Source organism: Pseudophryne corroboree, chromosome 3, assembly GCF_028390025.1.
Source record: "Pseudophryne corroboree isolate aPseCor3 chromosome 3, aPseCor3.hap2, whole genome shotgun sequence".
In the NCBI taxonomy this organism is placed as follows: domain Eukaryota; kingdom Metazoa; phylum Chordata; class Amphibia; order Anura; family Myobatrachidae; genus Pseudophryne; species Pseudophryne corroboree.
Window position 1 is genome coordinate 64770697 of NC_086446.1, and position 19468 is coordinate 64790164.

General features: G+C 46.5%; 1 protein-coding gene across 2 annotated transcripts in view; it reads left to right on the plus strand.

Moving 5' to 3' along the window:
• Positions 1-19468, plus strand: part of LOC135054733 (NACHT, LRR and PYD domains-containing protein 3-like) — a 58070-nt gene that overhangs the window by 14541 nt on the left and 24061 nt on the right. For both annotated transcript variants that reach the window (XM_063958028.1, XM_063958027.1), the window contains exons 5-7: positions 6070-7744; positions 10701-10799; positions 11521-11691. In XM_063958028.1, the coding sequence (XP_063814098.1) occupies positions 6070-7744; positions 10701-10799; positions 11521-11691 (1945 nt within the window). The remainder of the gene's footprint in view (positions 1-6069; positions 7745-10700; positions 10800-11520; positions 11692-19468) is intronic.

Here is a 19468-nt window from a genome sequence, read left to right on the forward strand (position 1 = left end):
TGGCAGTAAACTCCTTGGTCAGAGATGGAATGATAGACACAAGGAGAGTCTCCACAATCCTAATTCTCACTTGCAGTGCACAGGTTCAGCTTACTGCCACTAAGCTGACACCTGAACACCTTGCACAGTGAGACAGGATTTAAGTAGGCAAGTCTTAGAATACAGCCGCAAACTTGCTAAGTTCACAAAGTAGTAAAAGAACCCCAGCAAGCTAAACGACTGACTCCAGTCTTACTGCTAGGTCTGGATTGGCAGAGTGTAGTACCAAATCCCCAGGCCTATTTGCAGTAAGCAACACCAAATACAAAGCTACACAGTACTGGCTAACTTTCAGGAACTGACTAACCAACAAAGATTCAGCAGCATCTGCTTAACCTGAGAAGAGGCCTTATAAAGCAGGTGCTGTCCACGCCCCACTCAGACCTCACAGACTGTGAGCACAAAAACCAGCACCGGATCCCCTGCCGTGCACAGAGCCTGTAACCACTGCACAGCAAAAGAGCCAAACCGGAGTATCAGCTGCGCTCAGGTTACTCTGCTAGCACTTGTCTCCCGGTTGCCATGACGACGTGGCAGCACAGGGCAGGAGACCCTAACATTACCCCCCCTCTGACGAGGGGTCAAAGAACCCCTACCACCGGGTTTATCGGGGAACTGCGAGAAGAAAGAGCGTATCAGTCTGGGGGCATGAAGATCACCACTGCGCACCCACGACCGCTCCTCCGGGCCATACCCCTTCCAGTGCACCAAAAATGACAGCCGACCCCGAACCATCTTGGAGTCAAGAATCCTTTCAACAACAAACTCCCTCTGGCCACGTATCAGAAGAGGGGAAGGTCTTCCACTGGAAGAAGGATTACTAATCGCCCGTTTTAAAAGGGAACAATGAAATGTTTTATTGATACCCAAAGAACGGGGCAGATCTAACTGAAATGCCACCGGATTGATAACCCTGGTGATCTTATAAGGGCCGATAAACCGGGGGCCTAACTTATGAGATGGCTGTCTCAACTTCAAATTCTTGGTAGACAACCAGACGAAGTCTCCTAATTTGAAGCTGCAGGGTCTTTTCCGCTTATCAAAAACCCTTTTGGTCACTAATGACACAGACACAAGGGCTTTCTTCACTTTCCGCCAAATACCTCTAAGGACCGAAACCACAGAGGAACCACCAGGCGTGGAGTCCAGGGGGTCAAAAGAATTGGCCTTAGGATGATGCCCATACACCCAAAGGAAGGGAGAGATCCCTGTAGCAGAGTGAGCCGCGTTGTTATAGGCAAACTCCGCCATGGACAGATGAGCAACCCAGTCAGTCTGACACTTGGAGACATAACACCTGAGGAACTGCTCCAAGGACTGGTTCACCCTTTCAGTCTGCCCATTAGACTGCGGATGGTAGCCTGACGACAAGCTGACAGAAATCTGGAGATCGGAACAAAATGCCCTCCAGAATTTGGCCACAAACTGGGATCCGCGGTCAGAGACCACATCAAGTGGCAACCCGTGGAGACGCACAACATGCAGCATAAATAATTCAGACAGGCGTCTGGCCGATGGCAGCCCAACCAGTGGAACGAAGTGCGCCATCTTCGAAAACCTGTCAACGACAACCCAGATGGCTGTCATCCCCGAGGATTTGGGCAAGTCCACCACAAAATTCATTGAAATGTGGGTCCATGGCTTAGATGGGATAGAGAGTGGATGTAATGGGCCAACAGGAACCCCTCTAGGAGTCTTATTTCGGGCACAGATGTCACATGCCCGAACCCACTGATCCACATCCTTAGCCACCGAGGGCCACCACACCGCCCTAGATAGCAACTCCCGAGTTCTGGCAATACCCGGGTGACCTGCCGACTTCTTGGCATGGAATTCCAGGAACACTCGCTGTCTTAACCTAGGAGGCACAAACAAAAGACCTACCGGAAGGTCTGGAGGAGCCTGCTCCTGTGCTCTAAGGACTAATGATAAGAGGTCCTGGGTAATGCCCACTTTAATACATGATGGGGACACAATGGGCAACGGTCTCCTGGATTGGAGCAAAACTCCGCGAGAGCGCATCAGCCTTGATGTTTTTTGACCCAGGGCGATATGTTATCAAAAAATTAAAGCGAGCAAAAAACAAAGCCCATCGTGCCTGCCTGGCATTGAGACGCTTCGCTGACTCTAAATATGCCAGATTCTTATGGTCGGTGAGAATTGAGACCACAAACTTAGCCCCCTCAAGCCAGTGTCTCCACTCCTCGAGTGCATCCTTAATAGCCAACAATTCCCGGTTACCCACGTCATAATTCATCTCGGCAGGCGAAAATTTACGGGAAAAGTAAGCACAGGGATGAAGGCGATTATCAGACACTCCCATCTGAGAAAGCACTGCCCCAACACCCATCTCAGAGGCATCCACCTCCACCACAAAAGGACGCTCTGGATCTGGGTGTCGCAGCACCTTGGCCGATACAAATGCCCTTTTGAGACGGGCAAAAGCCGCTTTAGCCTCACAAGACCAGTGAGCAACATCCGCCCCTTTCTTAGTGTGTGCCACCAAGGGCGCCACTATAGACGAAAATCCAGCGATAAATCGTCTATAAAAATTCGCAAAGCCCAGGAAACGCTGAAGCGCCTTCAAACTAGTGGGCTGCACCCAATCCAGGACTGCCTGTACCTTGGAACCCTCCATTTGGAAACCTTCTGGGGAGATAATATATCCTAGAAATGCGATTTGCTGAACTTCAAATTCGCACTTCTCCAGCTTCGCCCCAAGCCGGTGGTCTCTGAGTTTCTGGAGGACTAAGCGTACATGCTTCCGATGTTCCTCCAGGGAATGGGAGAAGATTAGGATGTCATCTAAGTATACAACTAAGAATCTATCCAAATATTCCCTGAGCACATCATTCATGAAATCCTGGAAGACTGCCGGGGCATTACAGAGCCCAAAAGGCATCACCAAATATTCATAATGCCCTGAGTGGGTATTAAAGGCAGTCTTCCATTCATCCCCCTCTCTTATTCGGATTAGATTGTACGCACCGCGTAGGTCAATCTTAGAAAAAATGGTGGCAGTACGAAGCTGGTCAAACAAGACCGAAATGAGGGGCAGTGGGTATGAGTTTTTAATCGTGATACGGTTCAATTCCCTGAAGTCGATGCAGGGTCGCAACGAACCGTCCTTTTTACCCACGAAGAAGAACCCCGACCCAACTGGAGACTGTGAAGGTCTGATAAATCCCTTAGCCAAGTTCTCCTGAATGTACTCTGCCATAGCCTGAGTCTCAGGACGTGACAGGGAGTACAACCTGCTCTTGGGAAGCTTAGCATTTGGCAACAAATCAATGGCACAGTCATAGGGGCGATGGGGAGGTAGTACCTCTGCAACTTTTTTGGAGAACACGTCCGCAAAATCTGCATAACACCCTGGCAATCCTGGCAAACTTAGCTGCGAGAGCCTGACTGGAAGGCTCAAGCAACTCCTGAAACAATCAGTACCCCAACTAAGAATCTCCCCAGAGACCCAGTCAAATTGAGGATTATGGGCCCTTAACCAGGGTAACCCCAACACCAATGGGGCAAAAGTACAGACAGTCACATAAAAGGACAATTTTTCAGAGTGTGTGGCTCCAATAAACAAAGAAATCTGGCTAGTGCAAGAGGTAATTTTACCTTGGGATAATGGTTCCCCGTTTAACCCACAAATCTCAATTTCCGATGCCAAGGGTACTAAGGGAACAGAGTGTTTCAGGGCAAATTGGCGGTCCATAAAAACCCCGTCGGCCCCACTGTCCACAAAGGCCTCAGTCTTGACAGTTTGACCGAGGATCTTCAAGGTCACCGGAATGATAAAAGTCTTCTTGGGAAATTCTGACTTCTGGCCTGACAGGATATTTCCCATCACCCTCAGGCCCTGAAGTTTTCCGTCTTTTCTGGGCATGATACTACCACATGACCTTTATTCCCACAGTACAAACAGAACCCCTGCTGTCTCCTCCGCGTCTTCTCACGCGAGGAGAGGCGGGTAGCCCCAATCTGCATAGGCTCCTCTGAAAATTCCTCAGAGTCTGAGGTTCCCTTGGGAAAGAAGGAAACCTCAGTCTCCCTTTCAAGCCTACGCTCTCTCAGCCGTCTATCCACCCGGATGGATAACTGCATGAGCTGATCCAAGCTATCAGGCAAGGGATATTGTACCAGTTGGTCCTTTTATCTGGTTAGAAAGACCTCTTCGGTACTGGTGTCTCAGGGCTGGGTCATTCCACTGGGTATCATGGGCCAACCTCCGAAACTCCGTACAGTAAACCTCAACTGGCCTTCGCCCTTGCTTAAGGATCGAAATCTGAGCCTCGGCTGAGGCCGTCTTGTCAGGGTCATCATACAACATGCCCAGTGCCGTAAAAAAAGCATCAACACTTTTAAGCGACGGACAGTCAGGCTGCAACCCATATGCCCAGACCTGTGGGTCTCCTTGTAGCAAGGAAATCACTATGCCCACCCGCTGAATCTCCGACCCAGAAGACTGAGGCCTAAGCCGGAAGTATAGCTTGCAGCTCTCCTTGAAACAAAAGAACTGCGAGCGATCTCCAGAAAAACGATCCGGGAGATTTACTTTCGGCTCCTTAATCCCTGAAGGTGCTGCTGCTGCGGGAGCTCCGCCAGCGGCCTGGGAGGTGTGCATTTTAATGGACAAATCATTAAATTGTCGAGTCAGGACCTGCACCTGATCGACCACCTGTTGCAACGTATTTTGAGGGGTATGCTCCATATTCCCACAAAATTTCAACAGGAGTATTAGGCTGCTGAATATGTTATGCACACCAGTGCCTGCAGGAATGTACTGGTGTCAGAACTGTTATGCACTCCAGTGCCTGCAGGAATGTACTGGTGTTTGAGCTGTTATGCACACCAGTGCCTGCAGGAATGTACTGGTGTCTGAACGGATAGGTATGCAAAACAAATGAACTCACAGACAGACTGGGGAATATGACATTACGTACACAGAAGGTGATAGGGTAACAAAATACACACAAAGTGAACAGAGAAGCCCAGAGGCTAAGAAACTGGGTGTCTCCCTAGTATTAGTAATGCTCAGATGGGAAAAGCAAGATGTTGTGTTTTAATACGTAGAGAACCCGAAATGCTGTTGCTAAGGGCAACAGCAAAACCCTAAAGGGTTACCAACGGGTGTGGCAGTAAACTCCTTGGTCAGAGATGGAATGATAGACACAAGGAGAGTCTCCACAATCCTAATTCTCACTTGCAGTGCACAGGTTCAGCTTACTGCCACTAAGCTGACACCTGAACACCTTGCACAGTGAGACAGGATTTAAGCAGGCAAGTCTTAGAATACAGCCGCAAACTTGCTAAGTTCACAAAGTAGTAAAAGAACCCCAGCAAGCTAAACGACTGACTCCAGTCTTACTGCTAGGTCTGGATTGGCAGAGTGTAGTACCAAATCCCCAGGCCTATTTGCAGTAAGCAACAACAAATACAAAGCTACACAGTACTGGCTAACTTTCAGGAACTGACTAACCAACAAAGATTCAGCAGCATCTGCTTAACCTGAGAAGAGGCCTTATAAAGCAGGTGCTGTCCACGCCCCACTCAGACCTCACAGACTGTGAGCACAAAAACCAGCACCGGATCCCCTGCCGTGCACAGAGCCTGTAACCACTGCACAGCAAAAGACCCGAACCGGAGTATCAGCTGCGCTCAGGTTACTCTGCTAGCACTTGTCTCCCGGTTGCCATGACGACGTGGCAGCACAGGGCAGGAGACCCTAACACTTTGTGAGATGGACGATTAGTAACAGCTGAGACCACGTAGTTTATTGACCACGGAAAGTAATGGAATTCCATTAAGTGTAGGTACCTCTCTCCTGGAATTCTTCTGAATACTTTCCTGTACGTTGAGACCATTTCTTGGTGCAATGTGAAAGCTCTGTGTTCCTGTACTGTCACCCTACCCTCATTGCATCCAAAGCGCTGTGTTACCGTTGTGCCTGATAATTTGCTAAACGCACTTATTTGTGTCACTGGGAGTAGGAACTATTTACTTTGATTATTCGCTTGTCACCCCTTACAGGCTGCAGAGAAAAATACATGGAAGAAATGAGACAGTCGTACTATGCTATTAAACATCACGATAAAAGGATAGGGGAAGATTTCAATCTGAAGAGAAAATACACCAGTATTGTACTAGAGAAGAAGCTGCATAAAATTACAGCCGCAGGCCAGAGGCATCGACGAACTATGGCAAAAGGATCTTCGGATGAGTATTCCCCCACCACCATTCAAGACCTCTTCAGTCCGGATGATGTTGGGATTATTCACAACACTGTGGTGTTACAGGGAACTGCGGGGATGGGAAAAACGATGGCATGCCAAAGGCTCATGCTGGACTGGGCCTCCGGAGATCTATATAAAGACCAGTTTAATTTTGTGTTCTTCATAAGCTGTGAAGAAATCAACACCTTCAAGTCTGAGATAAGCCTTTCAAAATATTTATCCAGATGTTGTTGGCTCTCTGGTCCATACTGTTTGCTGCGCTCAATCTTCATGAATTCTGAAGGAATCCTGGTTATTCTTGATGGTTTCGATGAGGTGAATCTGTCATCCATGAAGAACACAGAGGTTTGCGAAGACCCTTTTCAGGAGGTGTCCAAAGATATCCTCCTGAACAGTTTGTTTAGGAGAACGTTACTTAGGGACTGCTGCCAAATCATCACCACGAGGCCATTCTCATCGATGAAGCTGACTGACTTAGTTTACTCTCCTCAGTATGTGGAAATTCGGGGGTTTACAAAGAATCAGCGAGAAGAATATGTCTACAAATTCTTTAATGCCAGAGACCAGGCGGACCTGGTTTTTAATATGATTAAGGACAACGACACTCTGTTTGATATGTGTTATCTCCCTTTAAGTGCCTGGATTCTATGTACGGTAATGAAACAGTTTCTAAAACTTAGATTACGTCTGCTAGATTCCATGCCTTTCACCTCCATTTACCTTTGGTATCTAAAGGCATTAATAAAGTACCACGGAAGGACCTATGACCAGCCTTTAGAGATCTGTCTAAAGAAGCTGTGTAGTTTGGCCATTGAAGGAGTTTGGAATGGCAGAAATGTGTTTGAAGAATCAGATCTTGCAAGGCATGGGGTTACCATCTCAGTATTTGAGTCTGTAATTCTGAAGGACACAATCTCTCAAAGGGGCACAGAGCCCAGCATCTGTTACAGTTTCATCCCTTTTGGTATACAGGAGGTATTTGCCGCTCTGTACTATGTCCTGGATGAGAAACAGATCAAGTTCGGAAACTGGAAAATGAAAGATCTCTTGGAGGCGTCAGAAGACCGGCCACATCTAAAATCAACTGTACGGCATTTATTTGGTGTTTCAAGTGAAAAACAAATTCAGGAGGCTGAGAGAACTGTTGGATATCCCGTTGCCTTCCGAGAAGAACCTGAGTTGGAGCAATGGGTGATGAGACACCCATCAGACTACCACAATGAAGTATTATGCTGCCTGTACGAGGCAAAGGCTAAGGACTGTGTGCAGAGAATAATGTCACACTCTCAAAACTTGAAACTTGAAGGTTTCCATGGCAAAAATAAGGACCAGGCAACCATCACTTGCCGAGCTTTGGCCTACTGCTTGGAGAACAGTTCAGTGAGGCATACTGTTTTTTTTAAGGATTACATTTTAGGACCAATTTATCGGAATGTTCTATCAAAAGCACTCTCTAGATGTTCAGAACTTCGGTAGGTATCTGGCACATGACTGAGTACAAGGTCTTCCCTTGTGACCTGTGTATGCTATATAAGCAAAGGTTTGAAGCAAATGTAAGTTATTACATGTTGGATACTGTTTAAGTGATATTATGTGAGTCGGTAGCAACGAGCATCTTTTTTGTGACTTTTTCCGTTAAAATACGTCTTATTCATAATGCAGTGCAATAAGACGCACAGGCTGCTCATACTAATTAAAATGATATGTGGCATGCCTATATTCTGTGTACAACTGCATCTGTATCTGCATACTAAATGCTTTTTCAGGAAAACACTGTATTTCGTATGCAGATACAGCTGCGGTCACACACAGAATATAGGCCCTCATTCCGAGATTTTCGCTAGCTGCCGATTTTAGCAGCATTGCACACGCTAAGCCGCCGCCTACTGGGAGTGTATTTTAGCATAGCAGATTTGCTCACGAAAGCTCAGCAAATTTTCTCGTAAGTCTTTCCCCGCAGTTTCTAAGTAGCTCCTGACTTACTCCTCCATTGCGATCAGCTCAGTCCGTTTCGTTCCTGGTTTGACGTCACAAACATGCCCAGCGTTCGCCCAGCCACTCCCCCGTTTCTCCAGACACTCCTGCGTTTTCTGCTGGCACGCCTGCTTTTTTCCGCACACTCCCTTAAATTGGCCAGTTTCCGCCCAGAAACACCCACTTCCTGTCAATCACATTACGATCAGCAGAGCGATGGAAAAGCTTTGTTACGCCGTGAGTAAAATAGCAAAGTTCTGTGTTAAATAACTTGGCGCAGGCGTGCGGCGTACCATGCGCATTTTCCACCAAATCGCTCCGTTGCGAAAATCTGCAACGAACGAACAACTCGGAATGACCCCCATAGGCATGCCGCAAATCACTTTAATCAGCAGAAGCTGCTCATGCGTCCTATTGCATTACATTGCAAATAAGATGCATTTTAATGGCAAAAGAAGCAAAAAAAGATTCTCAGCGCTACTGAGTCACAAATTGGCATGGCACAACTAGAAGGGCTGTTTATTGGGCAAGGAGGCTAGATGTATGAGGACACATCTGTAGGTGATAGAATGTTATATAGTATGTAGTGTCCTGTGTGTTGTTCAGACCCCATAATATCCCATATTGAGTATCCCATATCCATATATTCCGAAATACGGAATATTCCGAAATACGGACTTTTTTGAGTGAGATAGTGAAACCTTTGTATTTTGATGTCTCAATGTACACAAACTTTGTTTAATACACAAAGTTATTAGAAATATTGTATTAAATGACCTTCAGGCTGTGTATAAGGTGTATATGAAACATAAATGAATTGTGTGAATGTACACACACTTTGTTTAATGCACAAAGTTATAAAATATATTGGCTAAAATTATCTTCACGCTGTGTGTATAAGGTGAATATGTAACATAAATGCATTCTGTGCTTAGATTTAGGTCCCATCACCATGATATCTCATTATGGTATGCAATTATTCCAAAATACGGAAAAATCCCATATCCAAAATACCTCTGGTCCCAAGCATTTTGGATAAGGGAGACTCAACCTGTAGTATGTTATACAGACCCCATTTATAAGTATATTACATATGTCCCATTTATCAGTGTTATACAGCCCCCAGTGATAGGATGTTATATAGCCTGTAGTGTCCTGCATGTTATATAGCATCCATTTATAGTATGTTATACAGCCCCCACTTACCACTGTATTACATATGTACCATCTATCGGCATGTTATACAGTCTCCAATGATAAGATGTTCTATAGCCTGTAGTGTCCTGTATGTTATATAGCATCCATTTATAGTATGTTATACAGCCCCCACTTACCACTGTATTACATATGTACCATCTATCGGCATGTTATACAGTCTCCAGTGATAGGATGTTATATAGCCTGTAGTGTCCTGCATGTTATATAGCATCCATTTATAGTATGTTATACAGCCCCCACTTACCACTGTATTACATATGTACCATCTATCGGCATGTTATACAGTCTCCAATGATAAGATGTTCTATAGCCTGTAGTGTCCTGTATGTTATACAGTGCCCATTTATAGTATGCTATACAGTCCCACCATTACTAGTATATTATAAAAGTCCCACCTATCAGCATGTTGCATATACTGTCTCTCCATTTCCCTGCAATTGACATCGTCCTGTTTGGCAGTAGTAGTGTGGCATAGTGGGTTTATTACCAGCATAATAGCAGCAAAGGTCAGCCCGAATGACCAGCACAACAGCCAATGCCAATAGTTATACTGTACAGTAGAGAGAAATAGAAGAGCAATCGGTAAATGCCATGAACACGTCATCCGTGCTCCCCAACATATGTTATGTGTACTAAAAAAATAAAGATAAAATGTTTAAATATCAACTAATAGAATTTTGTGTATTTCACTTAACTGGCTCCAGGACTCAGGGTCGACACCGCTTAGGTCGACACCTGAAAAGGGCGACATGGAAAAAGGTCGACATGCGTTTTTTATATATTTTTGGGGTAGTTTTCACTGTAATGTGACCAGGAACCCCAATTAGTGCACCGTGTCCCCTCACATGGCTCGCTTCGCTCGCCGTGCTTCAGGCAAGGCACAGGTTGCCGTTCCCAATTGCAGTCCACGTGGATCGTAAAGTATAAAAAAGTTACAAAAAATATATTTAAAAAAAAAAACCTCATGCCGACCTATTTGAGGTGTCAACCTAAGGTGTGTCGACCAATTGGTGTCGACCTAAGTGGTGCCGACCTGGATTCCAGATACCCATTTAACTATAACAGGTCAGAATCGTCAATATGTCCCTGGTTTCCAGGTGTACGGTACATGACACCTTGGCTTATGCTTGAAGGATTTTTTTAAGTCATTGCAGTAAATACTGTTTGTTTGTTTGTTTGTTTGTTTGTGGGGGATTTTTTTTCATTGTTGGTTTTTTTTTTGTTTTCCCCTCGCAGCTTTGAGGGATGCAAATTTCCCAAAAAAGAAAAAGCCCCATATTGGGAAGAGTACAGTGTACCGGAGTTCTTTAAGGAAGATCAGATGAGGAAACTAACGTAAGTCGTTTATACTGTGATAAAACACAGGTATCATCATTTTTCAAAGTCTGACTGGTATACTAGGGAAGGATAATATATATCACGGGACACACAACACAGTATGTTCTAAGTTGTATGGGTGCCCAGTGAAGAAGTTTGGATCGGCTCCCTACACCCTAAAATCTAGATATGAATGCCAAGGTACATACACAATAGCCACCACTAAATCCCAGCTCAAAGACTTCTCTTGTGCTGCTCCCCAACGCCCTCAAGTGTTTCAGGTGCAAGTTTAAAACCTAACTTAGTAATATGGCCTGCTCTACCCCTTCCTACCCTACTCCACCTGCGTGCTCTTCCTGCCATGTCCACCTCTAGCACATTAGCTTCTCATGAACAGAGCCACCTCTACCCAAATGTCTCATTGTCATTCAGGGGCGTTTTAAGAGAGTAGAGGGCCCGAGTGCATGGTCCATGGGGACACGGAGGTGTCCTGAGGCCACGTGATTCTTTACTGATTGGTACTCTGAGGATAATGGCTCAGCTACGCACCCAACGACCCTTGTCTGTATTCGGTAAATCGCTATCAATGATCTCAGGCACACAGAGACAGTCTAGCACTGTGCACCAACAATTGTATCTTCTTCAGACATTTTTATTATGTCAGTGATGACGTCATGCTGAGTGTGAGGCTGTAAAACAATAAGTAATGACCTAATGCAGATCCCTCATCTCTTATCAGGTTACAGAGATGTGGTCTGACTTCCTCCAGCTGTGACGATCTCCGCTCTGTGCTGATTACATGTCCCTACCTGATGACACTGGACCTGTCGGAGAATAACCTGGGGGACATTGGAATAAAGCTTCTGTGTGAGGGACTGAGACATCGAGACTGTTATCTACGGGTACTTCGGTAAGGACTGTGTTAGTATTTATATAGCTGTCCCCTCAGTACAAGGTGTAGTGGCGAAACCACAGAAATGGCCTGTAATAGTCTTTTATGTCATCAGAAGGGAGGTTACTACTGGGAAACTCTATGTCCACACTTTTCTCCTTTGGACTGTTACTGTACCCTCCATGCTGACTGTCACGTGAATCCACAAACCGCTATTAGAAGTAGATTTGTGCTGTATGTATGGTTCATCCTATATAATAAAATGCTATCACTTCTCCTCACCCCTGTAATGCCCCCGGTGACAACTAGAGGGTGCTCAACTGAGCTTCATTCAGGGGACAGACACACACATACCTCTATGTACATTGCACCCCCCACCACACACCGCCCCTATATACACTGCAACCCCATACTTTTCCATATACTGCCCCTATATATACACTGCAATCCCATACACCTGCATGTTGTGCCCCCTATATACAGGGCACCCCCTCCTCATATACTGCTCCTGCCATATATCGCATGGAGTAGGACACCCACTCCTCCATATACTGTGCTGCAACCCCAGGTTACTTGCCATCCCGAGACTCGGCAACAAGTAGCAACACTAACCAGGAAATGGATGCAGGAACCACAAAATGGGTGACCGGGAGGAGGAGGGGTCAGTGCTGGGGCTGCAGATGATGCAGGTAAGGAGGAGGCAGATAACCGGCTCATCTGCTTTATATATACTGAGGCCTGTGCATGCCGCTCCCACACCCCACACAGGCCATGCCCAGACCCCTCCGGCCAGCTGCTGGTGGCTACTGGTGTCCTCTACCCCCAGACTGGCCTCTATGGTGTGCAGCCGGCCCTTGTGTCCATCATTTTGATGGGCTTTTAACTAGTACTGTCATATTTGGGGTGAGAAGGTGAACAGAAGATTGAGAATATAGAGAAATATTGAAATAAAATATCTATTGGCAATGGGAAATGCTGGTTTTTATTATACGGTGAGGAAGATAATGCGGAATATTTACTAAGAGGTGTTTTTTTTAAGCCTCTTATCGGCAGCTCTGGCCACAGGATTTAAAAGGGAAATAATACCAATGCGTAACACTGCTGATTTAGGCCCTCATTCCGAGTTGATCACTCGCTAGCTGATTTTAGCAGCATTGCACACGCTAGGCCGCTGCCCTCTGGGAGTGTATGTTAGCTTAGCAGAATTGCGATCGAAAGATTAGCAGAATTGTGAATAGAAAATTCTTAGCAGTTTCTGAGTAGCTCCAGACTTACTCCTACACTGCGATCAGCTCAGCCCGTTTCGTTCCTGGTTTGACGTCACAAACACGCCCTGCATTCAGCCAGCCACTCCCCCGTTTCTCCAGACACTCCCGCGTTTTATCCTGGCACACCTGCGTTTTTCCGCACACTCCCAGAAAACGGCCAGTTTCCGCCCAGAAACACCCACTTCCTGTCAATCACACTCCGATCACTTCAACGATGGAAATTCTTTGTTCGGACGTGAGTAAATCTACTAAGTTTTGAGCTAAAATACTTAGCGCATGCGCACTGCGTACCATGCGCATGCGCATTTCCGCCTTAATCGCTCCGTTGCGAAAATCGGCAACAAGCGAACAACTCGGAATGACCCCCTTAGTTTTTATTATTATTATCATTATTATTATTAGTAGTAGTAGTAGTAGCATCACTATAGCCCTCTGACTAACCGCCATGTAGTAACTATACCCCATTATGGCCGACTGGTAAATGTGCAGACAAATCTGGTATCATTTAATATCATTTATAAAAATAAAATAAAATGGTTCGGCCACACAGACAGCGGGGATAGATGGGGGTGTGCCACGAGGTCATGCCCCCGTGACCCACGGCCATGCCTCTTCAGCCGTGGCCATGCCTCCCTCCGCTGTGGCACCTCCCCCTGTCCCTGGTAACAGTCCAGGTTGTAAGGATGTCCATGCTTAAGCGCAGGTGACTTGATTAGTATATCAGACAGTTTGATTATACCATCTGTGCACAAGCATGGATAGCCTTACACTGCTATGGTGCCTTGAGAACCGACTTGGAAGACCACTACGGACCCACCTACCTGATCAGTGACCTACAGCCTAATAGCTGATATATAGATATACAGTGTATATATATATATATATATATATACTGTGTATATACTGTGTATATACTGTGTATATATATATATATATATATCATTTTATTGTTTATTACCAGTTATATATATAGCGCACACATATGCCGCAGCGCTTTACAGAGAATATTTGGCCATTCACATCAGTCCCTGTGCAGTGGAGCTTACAATCTATGTTTCCTTTCACATGTACACACAGACACGTTCACACTAGGGTTAATTTTTGTTAGAAGACAGTTAACCTACCAGTATATTTTTGGATTTTTGGATATATACAGTATATATATATATATATATATATAACAAGAAGCAGGGTAACAGGAACTCTCAGTATGAGCAACCACCGGTGTGCCTTCCTAATAGGGAATAGATATAATGTAGTCACCTGGTTCAGACTTGGCAAGTCTTCTCCTCATTGCAGGGACCAGGCGGCACTCACCGGATTTATTTCAAAACGGCTTTATAGAAATTCAAAGGCTCAATACAACATATGCAAAAATAAAGTGCAAAGCATTCCGACGTTTCAACGCCACACAGGCGTTTTTATCAAGGTGCACAGTGCTAGAAGAAAAAACGAAACAAAAAACAATAACCACAAGTGTACTTACCTAAATAGATACCTCGTGTAAGGTCTCCCTCCTCCCGCTTCCGGACGCCAACGGCGAGCCGCGTGCGCGCTCCTGGGCTGTTGTCAGCGGCTCCCGCTGATGACGTCATGCCGTTGCCAAGCAACCAAACGCGGCATCCACTCAAACCGCTGCTCCAGGATGCTGAATAATAAGAGGGGGACAATAATAAATACACATAATGAGCAGTAGTGGTGCATACGTGATAAAGAAGAGGTGTAAAATACATAAAGAAATGTAGGTTAAGAACAAATAACACAGGAGAACCAATTAAAAAAATACAGTACCGGCACAGACATCAAACAATACATCTGTAGGTAATGGTGTTACTCTATAAAGAGAAATATTTTTAGTATACTAGGGGAGAGAGAGAAGACACTACCACCCCTAAAAATAGACACAAATAGCGGAGATAGAATAATCAAGTGTGTCACAAATATTTAAATTGAGAAATTCATTTGGATATTAATTATATTAATATATTAATTTCTCAAATATATATATTTCTCTAACGTCCTAGAGGATGCTGGGGACTCCGTAAGGACCATGGGGAATAGACGGGCTCCGCAGGAGATAGGGCACTTTAAGAAAGATTTGGATTCTGGGTATGCACTGGCTCCTCCCTCTATGCCCCTCCTCCAGACCTCAGTTTTACACTCTGCCCAGAGCGAGATGGGTGCATTGCAGGGAGCTCTCCTGAGTTCTCTGCCTAGAAAGCATTTTTGTTTGGATTTTTTCTACATTTTTACAGGGAGCTCTGCTGGCAACAGGCTCCCTGCATCGAGGGACTGAGGAGAGAGGGGCAGACCTTCTTAAATGATAGGCCCTGCTTCCTCGGCTACTGGACACCATTAGCTCCAGAGGGGGTGAACACAGATTCTTACTGGGCGTCCACCCCCAGAGCCGCGCCGCCGTTCTCCTCACAGAGCCAGAAGAAACAAAGTCAGAAGACGTCTCAGGCGGCGGAAGCCTTCAGAGCTTCACTGAGGTAACGCACAGCACTGCAGCTGTGCGTCATTGCTCCCATACACCTCACATACTCCGGTCACTGTACGGGTGCAGGGCACAGGAGGGCAGCAATATAACACCTCTCTTATGGCAAAAGACAATATACATGTACAGGTGGGCACTGTACATGTATATAAAAGAGCCCCCGCCATTTTTCAATAACTTTGAGCGGGACCGAAGCCCGCCGCCGAAGGGGCGGGGCTTCTCCCTCAGCACTCACCGGCGCCATTTTTCTCTTCACAGAACGCTGAGAGGAAGCTCCCCGGACTCTCCCCTGCTTACACACACGGTGAAGGGTTGTTTAAAAGAGAGGGGAAGGGGAGGGGGGCACATAATTGGCGGATAAGATATTATGCTGCTGGGGGAAAAACATTTTGTAGTGGGCTCCAGGGTCATTGCGGTGGGGTGTGTGCTGGCATACTCTCTCTGTCTCTCCAAAGGGCCTTAAAGGGGATACTGTCTTCAGAAAAGAGTTTCCCTGTGTGTGTGAAGTGTGTCGGTACGTGTGTGTCGACATGTTTGAGGAGGAAGGCTCGCTTAATGTGGAGGGGGAGTGTTTGAATGTCAGGTCGCCGTTGGCAACGCCGACACTGGACTGGGTGGATATGCTGAATGTCTTAAATGCAAATGTGAATCTCCTGCATAAAAGGTTATACAAGGCTGAAGCCAGGGATCAGTCAGGTAGCCAGATCGTGCCTGTCCCTGTGGCGCCAGGACCTTCAGGGTCTCAAAAGCGCCCCATATCCCAGGTCGCTGACACAGATACCGACACAGATACTGACTAGTGTCGACTATGAGCATGCAAAATTACAGCCCAAGGTGGCAAAAGGGTATTCGATACATGATTATTGCCATAAAAGAGGTTTTGCATATCACTGAGGAACCCCCTGTCCGTGACACGAGGGTTCACATGTATAAAAGGATAAAGCCTGAGGTCACGTTTCCGTCCCCATTTGAGCTAAGCGAATTGTGCGAAAAGGCTTGGGAGTCTCTGGATAGGAGACTACATGTTCCCAAAAGGATTCTTATGGTGTATCCTTTTCCACAGAAGGATAGGATACGATGGGAATCTTCGCCTAAAGTAGACAAGGCGCTGACACGCTTATCCAAGAAGGTGGAACTGCCTTCTCCGGATACTGCTTCCCTCAAGGATCCTGCTGATCGCAAGCAGGAAATTACCATGAAGCACATTTACACACATTCAGGAACTATCGTTAGACCGGCCATGGCGTCGGCCTGGGTTTGTAGTGCTGTCGTGGCATGGGCAGACTCCTTATCTACGGAGATTGACACCTTAGATAGGGATACCATTCTAATGACCATTGAGCATATCAGAGATGCTGCCTTGTATATGAGGGATGCTCAGAGAGACATTTGTTTACTAACCTCCAGATTAAACGCTATGTCTATTTCTGCTAGGCGACTCTTGTGGACCCGAAAGTGGACGGGAGACGCCGACTCAAAGCGGCATATGTGGAAGGAGGGGAGGAGTTGTTTGGAGAAGGCCTCTCGGACCTTGTCTCTACTGCTACGGCTGGTAAATCGAATTTTTTACCTTATGTTCCCCCGCCACATGCTAAGAAGGTACCGCATTATCAAATGCAGTCCTTTCGTTCCAATAAAAGCAAGAAGGTACGAGGATCGTCCTTTGTTGCCAGAGGTAAAGGCAAGGGAAAAAAGCTGCACACGGCTAGTTCCCGAGAGCAGAAGTCCTCCCCTACTTCCGCAAAGTCCACCACATGACGATGGGGCTTTCCGGAGGGGGGGGGGGGTCAGATCAAGTGGGGACACGTCTTCGTCTTTTCGGCCACGTCTGGGTTCTCTCACAGGTGGATCCCTGGGCAATAGAGATTGTTTCCCAGGGATACAGACTGGAATTCAAAGACATGCCTCCTCGCCGGTTTTTCAAATCGGCTCTGCCAGCTTCCCCGTCGGAGAGGGAGCTGGTGTTAGCTGAAATTCACAAATTGTACATTCAACAGGTGATAGTCGAAGTTCCTCATCTCCAGCAAGGAGAGGGTTATTATTCATCCCTGTTTGTGGTACCGAAACCGGACGGTTCGGTCAGACCCATTTTAAATCTGAAATCCCTGAACCTGGACTTGAAGAGGTTCAAGTTCAAAATGGAATCGCTCAGAGCGGTCATCGCCAGCCTGGAGGGAGGGGATTGGATGGTGTCCATGGACATAAAGGATGCGTACCTTCATGTTCCGATTTTCCCTCCTCACCAGGCGTTCCTGAGATTTGCAGTACAGGACTGTCACTACCAATTTCAGACGTTGCCGTTTGGTCTTTCCACGGCCCCGAGAATTTTCACCAAGGTAATGGCGGAAATGATGGTGCTCCTGCGCAGGCAGGGCGTCACAATTATCCCGTACTTGGACGATCTCCTCATAAAGGTGAGATCTCGGGAGAAGTTGCTGGACAGCGTGTCTCTGTCCGTGAAGACGTTGCAGAGGCACGGCTGGAGTCTCAATTTACCGAAATCCCAGCTAGTCTCTGCAACGCGTCTGACCATTTTGGGCCTGATTCTAGACACAGACCAAAAAAGAGTTTTTCTTCCAGTGGAGAAGGCTCAGGAGCTAGTAGCTCTGGTCAGGAACCTATTGAAGCCAAAAAAGGTTTCAGTACATCATTGCACGAGGGTTCTGGGGAAGATGGTGGCTTCATACGAGGCCATCCCCTTCGGCAGGTTCCATGCAAGGACCTTTCAATGGGACCTATTGGACAGATGGTCCTGGTCCCATCTACACATGCAAAAACGGATCACCCTATCTCCCAGGGCTAGGGTGTCTGTCCTGTGGTGGCTGCGCAGTGCTCACTTCCTGGAGGGTCGCAGGTTCGGCATTCAGGACTGGGTCCGGGTGAACACGGACGCGAGCCTCAGAGGTTGGGGAGCTGTCGCACTAGGAAGAAATTTCCAGGGTCTCTGGTCAAACCTAGAGACTGGTCTCCACATCAGTGTCCTGGAGTGGAGGGCCATATACAACGCCCTACGCCAAGTGGAGGAATGGCTTCGGAACAAACCGGTTCTGATTCAGTCAGACGATGTCACGGCAGTGGCTCATGTAAACCGCCAAGGCGGCACAAGGAGCTGAGTGGCCATGGCAGAGGCGACAGGATTCTACGCTGGGCGGAAGGCCATGTAAGCGCACTATCAGCAGTGTTCATCCCGGGGGTGGACAACTGGGAGGCGGACTTTCTCAGCAGGCACGACCTGCATCCGGGAGAGTGGGGACTTCATCAAAAGTCTTCACACAGATCACGGATCGGTGGGGACTGCCTCAGATAGACATGATGGTGTCCCGCCTCAACAAAAAGCTAAAGTGGTATTGCACCAGGTCAAGAGACCCTCAGGTGGTTGTGGTAGACGCTCTGGTGACACCTTGGGTGTTCAGATCGGTCTATGTGTTTCCTCCTCTACCTCTCATACCCAAGGTATTGAGGATAATAAGAATAAGAAGGGTCAGAACAATCCTCATTGTTCCAGATTGGCCAAGGAGGTCTTGGTATCCGGATAGAAACATAGAAACATAGAATTTGTCGGCAGATAAGAACCACTTGGCCCATCTAGTCTGCCCCTTATTTTTTTATTTTTTGATCACTAACCTTATTTGATCCTTATTTCTTTGTAAGGATATCCTTATGTCTATCCCATGAATGTTTAAATTGCTCTACTGTCTTAGCCTCTACTACCTCTGATGGGAGGCTATTCCACTTGTCCACTACCCTTTCTGTGAAATAATTTTTCCGCAAATTTCCCCTGAACCTCCCCCCCTCCAGTCTCAGTGCATGTCCTCGTGTCCTATTGCTTCTCTTCATTTGGAGAATGTTTCCCTCCTGGACTTTGTTAAAACCCTTCATATATTTGAAAGTTTCTATCATGTCCCCCCTTTCCCTTCTCTGCTCCAAACTATACATATTGAGATTTCTTAGTCTTTCTGGGTATGTTTTGTGATGTAGGCCATGCACCATTTTAGTTGCCCTCCTTTGTACAGTTTCTAATGTATTAATA